Source organism: Loxodonta africana, chromosome 24 (genome assembly GCF_030014295.1).
Source record: "Loxodonta africana isolate mLoxAfr1 chromosome 24, mLoxAfr1.hap2, whole genome shotgun sequence".
NCBI classification, from domain to species: Eukaryota; Metazoa; Chordata; class Mammalia; order Proboscidea; family Elephantidae; genus Loxodonta; species Loxodonta africana.
In genome coordinates, this window is record NC_087365.1 from 997,586 (window position 1) to 1,009,719 (window position 12,134).

Genomic DNA, 12,134 nt, shown 5'->3' on the forward strand with positions numbered 1-12,134 from the left:
ATGAATATTTTCGAAACTGGACCCATAAACAATATGATAAATGGCGAAGAAATGGAAGTTGTCAAAGATTTCATTCTACTTGGTTCAACAGTCCACATCCTTGGAAGCAGCAGTCAGTAAATGAAACGACGTAGTGCATTGGGCAAATCTGCTACAAATTGCTTTTTTATTAAAAAGCAAAGATGTCACTTTGATGACTAAGGTGCATCTGATCCAAGCCATGGTCTTTTCAATTGTATCATAATGCATGTGAAAGCTGGACAATGAAAAACAAAGAAGAACTGATGCCTTCAAATTGTGGCGTTGGACTGCCAGAAGAAGGAACAAATTCGTCTTGGAGAAATACAGCCAGAATTTTTCTTAGAAGCGAGAATGGCAAGACATTGTCTTGCTTACTTTGGACACATCCTCAGGAATGAGCATTTGGTCGAAAAGGACATCGTATTTGGTAGGGCAGAGAGTCAGGGAAAATGAAGGAAACCCGCAATGAGATGAATTGACACAATAGTTGCAATAATGGGCTCGAACATACCAATGATCGTGAGGATGGTGCAGGTCCAGGTAACATTTCCTTCTGTTACACATAAGGTCGCCATTAGTCAGAGCTGACTTGGCCGCAACTAACAACAAGTCACAATGTATTTAGTAGATTTTGCCAAACAAACAGCGGTCCAAAAAAGTAGTATCGGGTGTTTGTATTTTTAAATGTTAAGGTAAATGTCCAGATGGCTCCCCAAAATTGCTGTACCAAATTACATCCCACGGTGTATGTGAACACTCTTGCCACCTTCTTGATTTTTGACTCTCTAACGCAGAGTGTGGCAGTGAAATCTGCACTTCTTGGATGACATAGCGTGACATACCCTACTGCCTTTTCAATCTCTTTTTGCGTACTTCAGAGAAGTCACGTAGTTTCTCCCCCTCCACAGTCCATCCTTTTAGTTTCAGCTTGTTCTGAGGTTTACTGATGCCTTTTTCCTTTCACTGTGTGGTTTCAGTGGGAGAGCCAATCAACCATGAGGCCTGGGAGTGGCTGTACAATGTGGTGGGGGATGGCAGATGCACACTGGTTGATACCTGGTGGCAGACAGGTGAGAACATCCCTGAGTATGTGGTGGGATCACGGAGCACAGGCTCTCCTGGGCAGCTGTTGTCTTGGGTGAGGACACTGAACCTGGTCTGCTGGGTGCCAGCTTGGGGGTGTAGGGTGAGGGTGGGGTGAGCTTAGCACTCACAACAGGTGAGTGCAGTCCAGTCACCCAGGCCTCAACCCTACAGCCATGTGGCACTCAGCATGAGGAAGCTCTGCAGTCAGGCTATGGTGAGATGTGAGGTGTGTAGTGATCTCTCTGAGCCCAGTTTGCTTCTTCATAAATTGGAGGTGCTGCCTCACAGCTACTGGGGAGGGTTAGGTTAGGTAGTACACCTAAAGCGTGTTGCTCAGGGCCTTGCATAGAGTCAGGTTGAGTTTAATGCTCACTCGTATCTGTAGAGGCCAAGTCCTAATACTGTCTAAGGGACCATGAGTCTACATTTAAATTTTAGTAGGAAACAGAATTTTCTCTGTGGCACTTTTATTTGGTTTGTCCCCTCTCCTCTTGGGTATCTGACTTACTACAATGTCTGGGGCACATCCTTGTATATAATGGTATAATGAATGTAGCTATTGGGGGACTTGTTCTTGGAGCAGCAAGAAGTGAGATGTCTGGATGGCTAAGCTGCCATCACACTCATAAGGGCACCCCCAGAGGCTCCCTGCACTGAGTCTAGAGACGTGTCCACACCCACAGAGCCTAGAAACGGTGTGAAGACTGCATATGTGCATACCTCCTCACTGGTCTGTGTGGAGGGCGCAGACCGGAGCTTTCTCCTCTGTCTTCCCTGTGAGTGGGTAGGCTGCATCATCTGCATTTAAGCCACGGCCTGAAGGAAGCAGGATGTGAGGAGCAGTGGGGGTCAGCACCTACCAGCAGCTGGGCACCGGGAGCCCTGGCCAATCTTGCTTCTGTAGCTCAGGGGTCAGAAGCCAGGTCTGGGTTGCTATAAAAAAAGGTCCTCAGGCCATAAGGACCTCTGCTTCCTTGCCCCTCCCTAAAACACACTCTTCAAGGGGAACCAGTGTGTGGCTGGCTGTGCCCCTTTGTCGTGTAATCTGGACAAGGTGGTGATGCCCCAGGCCCACTGGCTCCCTTCCTCTTCTGCAGAGACAGGCGGCATCTGCATCGCGCCACGGCCCTCAGAAGAGGGTGCAGAGATCATTCCCAGCATGGCCATGAGACCCTTCTTTGGCATTGTCCCAGTTATTATGGACGAGAAGGTGTGTGTGTTCACAGGGCAGCCTCCCTCCCTATCCAGGGCCACTGTACCCCCACAGTCCCTGCATGTCTAGGCATGCTGCGCTCATATCACATGGGCCCAGAGCTGGTATGAGGAGGCTGGGGGTCCTGCACCAGCACCCGTCTCTCTCTAAGAAAACTCCCAGGGGGCAGGGATGAGCTTGGGACCACCCTAGACCCTTAGAGGCAGCTCCTTTGGATCCAGTTCTCATATGTTGGACTTGGGCTGAGGCAGGACATGCCTGTCCCTCACGCCTGGACCTGCCTGTCTGCAGGGGAGCGTTCTGGAGGGTGACAACGTCTCTGGAGCACTGTGCATCTCACAGGCCTGGCCCGGCATGGCTAGGACCATCTACGGGAACCACCCCAGATTCGTGGATGCCTACTTCATGGCCTACCCCGGTGAGCAGGCCAGGTGGGGCCCTGCAGACCTCTCTGTAGACTGCTGGGCCACACTCTCAGAGATGTTTCTAGATTAGTACTGTGAGAGTGCAGTGTAGCTCTGCAGCTCAGAATGAGCACTTCAGAGGCACCGGTGTGAACCCCCCCCACCAAACCTGCCTGCAACTCTGCCCCCCTGACTCTCCTTATCTCATGGGGAATGACCCTACTCAGGGAGGTACTCCTGCAAGCTCTCAAAAGAAACAGTGGAGAAATCACCCTGGAAAATGTTGTTAATGGCAGGGAGTTTCCTTCTGGGACATTTTAAAATTTTTTCCCAGTTTGTTTTTGTGTCACTGGGTTGGAAGCTTATTTGAGCACCATCTCCTGTGTGTTGGTGCCATCAGTAGTTTTCGGTCTCAAGCTTGTAAACAAGGATCGTTCTTTTTTTTGGAAGCTTCTTGGTTTGTGCTCCTTATGTATCTTCTATTCCCTAGACATTTCCAGTCTTGACGCTGTCAGCGTTCTGTTGTTTTTGAACTCCTTACTAGAATACAGCCACACAGAACCATGTAGGGACGTGTCTCCAGTAGGACTGGGTGAGGCAGAAGTGGGGCCCAGCAGGCAAGAATTGGGCTGAGTGGCCCAGACATGGCCCTGGTAGTCCTCATTGGAGGATGGGAACTGGGAGCTTTGGCACTGAGTCCCCCTTTCTGGGGTGCAGGCTACTACTTCTCTGGGGATGGTGCACACCGCATCAAAGGTGGCTACTACCAGATCACAGGGCGGATGGACGATGTCATCAACATCAGTGGGCACCGAATTGGGACAGCAGAGATCGAGGATGCAATGGTGAGCAAGGCAGGCCCCCTCTGCCCCAGGGTGCCCCTGCTGACCTCAGATTGGGCAGGACGGGTCAGGAATTGGCACCCTGAGTTGTGGCTTCACCTCTGGTACCTGGTGGCACTGTATGTCCCCTTTTGTTCTTTGTTGTTCATAGGCTGACCACCCCTCTGTGCCAGAAACTGCTGTCATTGGCTACCCCCACGATATTAAGGGTGAAGGTGAGTGTCCAAACAGGGCTCCTCCTGTTCCTTCTGAGGGGAAGGGGACATGGTGGGTGGGGATGGGGGAACTGTTGTCAAACTGGCTCTCGTGAGCACAGATATTGGGTGATGGTGCTGAACAGCACGTGTGTGGGATTAGGGCCAATTCTGACATTCCAAGGAGCCATGACCGATTTGGAACTCAGAGAATGTCCTCACCCGGCCTTGCTGGCAGCCAAGGGCACTGTCAGAGTTTCCGTAATGAAGTGTCCCCTGCCCTGCTCACATCATCTCCTCCCACTGGCACGGCCCAGTGCCTGGTGGTGGCTATGCAGGTCTGGGTGTGCCCTTGACCTGTTCTGTGGCTAGTGGCGCTCTTTCTGGAGGAATCTGACCACTAGCCCCCACTGCACATGGACATACTGATGGATGCAGAGTGAGTGATTGGGTGGTCTTCTGTACTGAGGACACACTGTGGGGTAAACTGGGGATGGGCAGGAACACTCAGTATCAAAATGTCAAGTCTGCTCGGACTTCACTGGCCTGATGTGGCCTGGACACACGCTGACCCTGCACCAGGACAGTGCCACTGTGCTAGGGCAGTGCCAGCAGATGGCCTCTGCTGCCCACAGGCAGGGGCATCCCATGTCGCAGTGTATCCCCAGTGTCATCTACCCCTCGCCTGTTGTGTGCACTGTTCTGTCCGTACTCAGACACTTTCTTTACACTTTTCTTCAAATGCTTAAAAAAAAGCATTTTCCTTTCCATGAAAAGAATGTGCCCCTGAGGCCTGCTGTCTCTGTGCTATGAAGGGAGACGCATGGGAGATGCATAGAAGACGTGGTCATGTAGTCTCCGAGGGGCCTTGTGCACTACTCAGAGTGCAGGCAAACCCCTGTCTGGGCTTGAGGGGACCAGTACCTTCTCAGGATTGGGAGACCGTGTGCGCCTGAGACTCCTGGCTAAGGCCAGAGCACACTGGCGGGGCCTGGGTGGTGGAAGGGCCAAGTTCCCTCTCCCTGACTCTGCTGACAGGAGCCACATCCCAGGCCTTTTCCTTACTGTTCTGGGAGCTCGTCAGTCCTGGAGGAACCCCAGAAAAAAAGTGCAAGACCAAGGGCAGCTCACTGAGCTGTGAATTTCAGACTCAGTGTGAGGGCATGTGAGAGTCACCCTGTCTCTTGAGGTGTTCTGGTGGGACTCTCCTTCTGCAGCTGCACTGGGGCAGAGGTCTCGTCAGTGGTACTGCTCTCACAGGGATTCCTTGGGGCTGGTCCAGTGTGGAGCTCTGGTCCTAGGACAGGGGCTTGATGGGCTCTTTGCAGCCACACAGTCTCTCTCACACCCTGAGCATGTGACAAGTTCATCTGTCACAGCTCTGGTGATGGACATTTCCTGACTTCTAACAATGTGGGCAATGCTCATCTGTAGCACAAGTGTAATCCATAGCAGTTCTTGGCAGGTGCTACAATGGCTTGCCAATGCTATGTGGTTCTCTGTCCCACTCCGTCTGTTCTGTGCTTGATCTAAGTCAAGCCTGTGGGTCTTGTGGACCATCAGGTGTCTTTGGCTGGGCCTTTGTTGCTGGAACAAGGTGGCTCTTCACATGGATAAGAGTGGAGTCTGATTCCTGCATCACACCCCACACCAAGATTAATTCCAGGTGGAGACACTGAGAGCCACTCAGTCCTTTGTGGTACATGGTAGAACGTTGGAAAACCAAACCTAGCGCTTATTTTAATCTGCGTAGGCATCATAGCCCGACAGAACTCTGCTGTGATGGAACTGTTCTGCCACCAGCCACGTGGGGGTTGGAGAACATGTGAAATGGGGCTGCTGTGTTAGCCAGCACATGCACACGAGGCGAGTGTTAGCTTGCTGTGCCCCATGTACCACCTCACAGGTATCTCCTGTCACCCTGTATTATGGGAATCCCCCAGGGAGGGATCCGTTCAGGGAGGTTAAATATCTGCCCAGGGCCACACATGGCCAGTCAGGAATAGCCATGCTGTAAAGTTCTCCATCCTACACAGGACCAACACAGAGACCTTCTGTAGAGCTGTTAGACTCACTTTCACTTCGAATGGAAATAGGAGTGCCCACCAAAAGGCAACTTTAAGGTTGCAGCTAAAGAAAAGAGCTGCTGCAGTGTCATCCTCATGTGGTTTGAAAGTCCTTTGGGTTGATGGTGATTTGTGTACAGCATTCTTCCTTGGGGATGGCTTATAGTCTAGCACACCCAAACTGTTGCTTTCCTTCCAGCTGCCTTTGCCTTCGTTGTGTTGAAAGTTGAGCCAGATGACTCAGACATGGTGGTGGAGGAGCTCAGGTCAGCAGTGGCCAACAAGATCGCCAAGTATGCTGTGCCTGATCAGATTTTGGTGAGTGGGTCTTCAGCCTCCTCTCCCCTTCCTGCACGTAACAAGTAACATGATCTCACATGAGCATAGTGCTACCAAATAAACATTAGCCGTTTGGTTTTTCCTGGGTGGTAGGTAAGGATGGTGCATTGCTGCATTATGTGTGTCGGGGGTGGGGACATAGCACCCAAATTTTACACAGCTCCCCTTTCTAGGAAACAGTTCTAGTCAGGGTTAGATGGGCTCTTGCTTTGGCTTATGCAGGCTGGTTATAGCAAAAGGACTGGGTGGTGAAGAAATTAGGGGTTTTAAATAGAGAAACATGTAGGCAGTATTAGAGTTCTCCAGCCTTCATGTGGTCTCTTAACAATTTCTTTCCCCATACTTCCTGGTGCTAGCAAGGTAGGTATAGCTAGACCTTGTCTGAGGGAGTCTGTGTTTGAGTCCCTTGGTGGGAAGAAATGGGTCACCTGTTCAGCTCCCTCAGCCTTTTTGTGCCCTCCTTTTTATCAATACTCCACTTCTAGCGATGCCTTGGCTTAGTGATGGTCCTCTGAGGTAGGAGGCCCAACTTCTCTTCAGATGGTGGTTGAAAGCCTCTGGACTTCACCATTTTCACTTACTACTTGATGTTTTAATAAATGGGGAACAGATTGAAGTTGTCAAGGATTTCATTTTACTTGGATCCACAGTCCACACCCATGGAATCAGTCAAAAATCAAAAGACGCATTGCATTGGGCAAATCTCCTCCAAAAGATTTCTTTAAAGTGGTGAAAAGCAAAGACATCACCTTGAAGGCTAAAGTGTGCCCGACCCAAGCCATCGTGTTTTCAGTCATCTCATGTGCATGTGAAAGCTGGACAATGAATAAAGGAGATAGAAGAAGAATTGATGCCTTTGAATTGTGGTGTTGGGGAAGAATATTGAATATACCATGGACTGCCAAAAGAATGAACAAATCTGTCTTGGAAGAAGTACTACCAGAATGCTCCTTAGAAGCAAGAATGGCAAGATTATGTCTGACAAACTTTAGACTTGTTGTCAGGAGGAATCAGTCCCTGGAGAAGGACATCATGCTTAGTAAAGTAGGGGGTCAGTGAAAAGAGGAAGACCTTCAATGAGATGGATTGAGCCAGTGGCTGCAACAATGGGCTCAAGCATAACAATGATTGCGAGCATGGCGCAGGACTGGGCAGTTTTTCATTCTGTTGTACATAGGGTCAGAGCTGACTCGGTGGCACCCAACAACAACACTTGACATTTTATTTATTTTAAATTTATTTATTTATTGTGCTTTAAGTGAAAGTCCACAAATCAAGTCAGTCTCTCATACAAAAAGTTATACACACCTTTCTATGTACTCCTAGCTGCTCTCCTTCTAATGAGACAGCACATTCCTCCTCTCCACCGTGTATTCCCTGTGTCCATTCAATCAGCTTCTGTCCCCCTCTTCCTTCTCATCTCACCTCCAGACAAGAGTTGCCCACATAGTCTCATGTGTCTACTTGAGCCAAGAATCTCACTCCTCACCAGTATCATTATCTGTCTTACAGTCCAGTACAATCCCTGTCTGGAGAGTTGGCTTTGGGAATGGTTCCTCTCTTGAGCTAACAAAGAGTCTGGGGACCATGACCTCCAGGGTCCCTCTAGTCTCAGTCAGACCATTAAGCCTAGTCTTTTTATGAGAATTTGAGGTCTGCATCCCACTGTTCTTCTGCTCCATCAGAACATTTGACATTTTAAATGTCAAACCGCTGGCCTGTTGACCAGTTTCAGGGATACCTGAATTCCTCTTCTTGTTGCGGTCAAGTTGATTCCAACTCATAGCAACCCTATAGGACAGAGTAGAACGGCCCCATAGTGTTCCCAAGGAGCAGCTGGTGGATTTGAACTGCCGACCTTTTGGTTAGCAGCCGTAGCTTAGATGAGCTGATTTATTTATAAACAGTGTTGCTATCAAAGATCTTAAACACGGCTCTTCATGTATCATCGTTTATATAGAATGTGTCATGACTGTTTGAAAATGTTAAAGATTAAACGTTCAAACACTAAGACAAGGGTTTCCTCTTAAGTAGCTCTCTGCTCTTACATAAGACAAAGCCCAGTGAGTCCCAGGCCAGGGTGGGGATGAGGCACCTTGCTCTGTGCATGGCTGTGCTGCTGTGGGAAGCTCTCCTGTGGCACAGGCAACTGCAGGAAACAGAAGCATCAGCAGTGAGGTATAAACCCTGGGTGGCGGGCAGGGGGGCCTTAGAGACCCCTGACTTGATCACAGACACCTTGAGAATTTTTTATCCTGCCCTTGGGTTGCTTTCAGCTTCAGGTGCAGATTGTAGGAGAAAAAAGCTGGAGGAGTCCTTTGGCCCCTACCATTCTCTGAGTAGGGACGTACTCATCAACCAACCAGTACTGAGTGCTAATGTTACCACCCCAAACACTAATGCTGTATCCATTCCTTGCCAGGTGGTGAAACGTCTCCCCAAAACACGGTCTGGAAAGGTCATGAGGCGGCTCCTGAGGAAGATAGTCACCGGTGAGACTCAGGACCTAGGAGACACCACCACCCTGGAGGACCCCAGTGTCATCATGGAGATATTGAGCGCCTACCAGAAGCACAAAGACAAGTGGCCTAACTCTGAGTCAGGAGTACATGCCTCAACCTGTGAATCTTTATCAAAACCAAGTGCCTAGGTCCCTAATTTTCTTTTTCAGAATGTAGCTCTGAAATTGATTTTTTCCTAGACATCCCAGACACAGTCGTCTCCCAACACATAGTCACCACTGTTACTAATGTGATATTAGTCTGTGTTTAAATCCTGTTCTTCTGCTGGCAAACCAAGAAGTGTAACTCATAGGAGGTACAATCAAACGTGTGTGGGATTCATTTCATTTGTCCTGAATTTGGCTTCCTGGAGTGGAAGTCATTCCTGTCCCCACTGCTGTGTCCTCTTGAGATGAAGGTGAGAAACTTGGTAAAACATACCTGCCCAGATACCTTAGAACTAGAAGCAGTACTGTTTTCCCAGATGTTTCTAGGTACAAAAAGCAGAGATTTTATTTTTGTACATTTGTATTTTGGGAAAATATAGTACACGTCCTTTATAACACCTAGAGTTAGGAAAATCTCCCTTTTTGCCTCTCCTGGTGGGGAGTTGTACTGAGGATCAGAGGGAGCACTTTTGATTACTGTTTAGCAAACTTGGCAGTCTGACCTGGAATTGTTCGTACTCCATCTAAACACAGCCATCTTGAGAGGGATAGATCTGCAGTACCCTGTCCTTGTGTGTTGCTTTACTGGGCCTGGTTTGTCATAATGAAACAACTCCAGAAAGCTCACCCAGTAGCTCACCCAGTCACGTGTTCTTTTCTCCAAGCTGTGATCTGGAAAGCTTTTTTTTCCTTTCATGCCCCTTGATTGGGGATCGAGACTGCTCCCATACATGGGCTTATCAGTGAGAACTCAGGCAACTTGTTACAGCACTGATTTTGTGGGTTTGGGCCCTGGGAAAACAACTGCCTATTCCTCATTATGGGGCTGGGTGATGGTAGCAACTGATGCCCTATGCTGAGACTTGAAGCACTGAATCAAGGGTTTTTTGTTTTGCTTTTTCAATTAATGTGCCTTAAGTCTTCTGAACATTAGCGAAATGATGTAAATCAATAAATCTTAGTATTCACTACCTAAACGTTCATGGGGAGAGTGCCAAGCAGGGTCAGGTTGTCTCATCTGTGCTTATCATGATGCAATCCACAAAATTGCTGATAGAAAGCTGGACGGGGGTATAAGAGCCACACAGACTGATCTGCCGGGGTGTCCAATAAAGCTTTACTTTGTTTCATTCTCTTCTGTTTGTTGTGATGTTTTTGATCAAATAATGCTATTCTCTTTTGCTGAATATAATCCTAAGGACAAAACTGTAAGGGGCCTGTTCACTGTAAAAAGAAAACTTTTAAGTTTTTTTTTTTTTTTAAAGTCCATCTTCTTACCAAAAACTCATTGCCGCCGAGTGGATCACGATTCATAGTGACTCCATAGGACAGAAAAGAGCTGCCCCGTACGGTTTCCAAGGATTCAAACTGCCAACGTTTTGGTTAGTAGCCATAGCTCTTAACCACTAGGCCACCAGGGTTTTCCTATCTTCTTACAGAGTGGAGATATACAATAATATCCCACCGATTTTGACTGTGATTAGTAAATTTACCTGTTTCTAGATTACTGTGCTGTCCAGTCACTAGCCACATGTGACCACTCAGATTTAAATTAAGTTAAATCAAATCAAATTAAAAACTAGTTCTTTGGTCACAGTAGCCACATTTAAAATGTGTAAGACCACACGTGATCGATGTGCTGCCATGCCGGACAGCAGGGATAACACCCTCATCATTGCAGGACATTCTATTGGTCAGTGCTGGTTGAGAACACAGTCGAGAATGAGGAAGCAGAAAAGATGTCAAGGCAGCCAAAGTCAGGGCCGATGACGACACATGCAGGTAGCACAGTCTCTCCAGTGGGAGGGATACTCTCTGCAGATGTGGGCGGAGGGATTTTCTGTCTCCATCACCAAATCAAGAAGCAGGTCTTTGAGGAGAACATGGTAAATTTGTGCCATGAGGGATGGCATCTGAAGGCCTGAGTAAGCTCTACAAGGCCAGGACCAACACTGTCCACAAGCTGGAGTCAGGGGCAGCTGGACCCCGGTGGCAGTGTTTCATTCCTGTGCCATGGAGCTTGGGGCTGGGGGGAGGGCAGCGGCTGAGGGGGTGGGTCAGATGCCATCTGAGGTAGACTGAATGTGCTGGAAGAGACCCATTGTAGCACCTGGGGGTCCTGTGGGGGTTCATGGCAGGACTGCTCTCTTGCTGGACCACACACCCTCACCAAGGCAGGCACAGCAAAGGGTTACATACAGAACTTAAACAAGCCAGGGCCCCTGTTTTTCCTGCTCAGCCTTCTCCGGTAAAGATACCTTCATTGCTGTCTGAGATCCACCCTGTCTCCTGCTTCATTGATGACCCCACCTCCAGCTGTATTATTCACAGCTTTGCATTATTCTGGTTTAAGTGACAGGTCCAGGGCTGTGCATGTGACACTGTCAGGGACACTGAGAAACAGTGCAGAGACACCTTCAGAAAAGGGATGGCTGTCCACCCTGCTGGACCGGAGCCAGAGAGAATGAGAAGACTAGGTAGTAGCCTTCTCACAGCACAGAAGGAGAGTCTGCCTGTGAATGGGGCAAGTCCAGGAGAGATGGGACCCATGAGGCCCTCCAGCCAAACTGTACCCACCCTGCCCGGACTGCACCCTTTGCTTCTGGTTTTCTGTCACTCATAACCAAGACCCCAGTCAACACAACTGAGTAGCAAAGAGAGGAGCAGGCTGCTCCATGAGAGCAGAGAGAGACGTCTGATAGCATGAGAGCAGGATCAAAGAGGGCCCATCTGAGCGAATTAAGTGCACCAACAAGCCAGTGCGGTCAGTTACATTGGTAATGGCCATAAGCCATGAAGGTAAGTTATAGTCTGATTAGGAAAGAAGGAATTAAGCAGTACCTTTTAATCGTGGCTAATGTTTGATTGCACAATATTTACCTAATGGTCGATTATGAGACAGTGTTGAGCGCACCCTCATCCCGGATTCATCCACAGCAGCGAAGTATATGGTGAAGAAGAGGCACTGTGTATTTCCATGTCATCTACTAGCAGAGAGGCCACTATGGTGATCCGACTGAGCAGCACACAGCTAACAGAACCTCAAGAAGGGAGATCCCACAGGGCCAGGTGTACATGTGCTATGTCTTCTGCAGCATGGTCCCCAGCAAACCTATTGAGCGCCTGCCCCAAGCCCTGGGACCACCCCTGTAGCTCCCATTTCCTCTCTTGCCCTCACTATCACCTTTGGAGGGAGATATCCACACCCCACAGAAGAGGTGGAAATGTGGCTGAGCTGGGGCTGGACTTGATCTGTCTGAGCCTGCACTCATGAGCCAGGTTCAAACCAAGTGTTTGGTGA

At 48.9% G+C, this 12,134-nt stretch overlaps 1 protein-coding gene across 2 annotated transcripts in view; it reads left to right on the forward strand.

Moving 5' to 3' along the window:
- Positions 1–9,982, forward strand: part of ACSS1 (acyl-CoA synthetase short chain family member 1) — a 65,850-nt gene extending 55,868 nt beyond the window's left edge. The window contains exons 8-14 of one of the 2 annotated variants that reach the window (XM_023549898.2): positions 999–1,091; positions 2,205–2,317; positions 2,612–2,738; positions 3,442–3,569; positions 3,718–3,781; positions 6,026–6,144; positions 8,588–9,982. In XM_023549898.2, coding sequence (XP_023405666.2) covers positions 999–1,091; positions 2,205–2,317; positions 2,612–2,738; positions 3,442–3,569; positions 3,718–3,781; positions 6,026–6,144; positions 8,588–8,815 — 872 coding nt within the window. In that variant the 3' untranslated portion in view covers positions 8,816–9,982. The remainder of the gene's footprint in view (positions 1–998; positions 1,092–2,204; positions 2,318–2,611; positions 2,739–3,441; positions 3,570–3,717; positions 3,782–6,025; positions 6,145–8,587) is intronic. The other variant, XM_064275700.1, reaches the window with a different exon arrangement.
- The last annotated feature ends 2,152 nt before the right edge of the window (positions 9,983–12,134 follow it).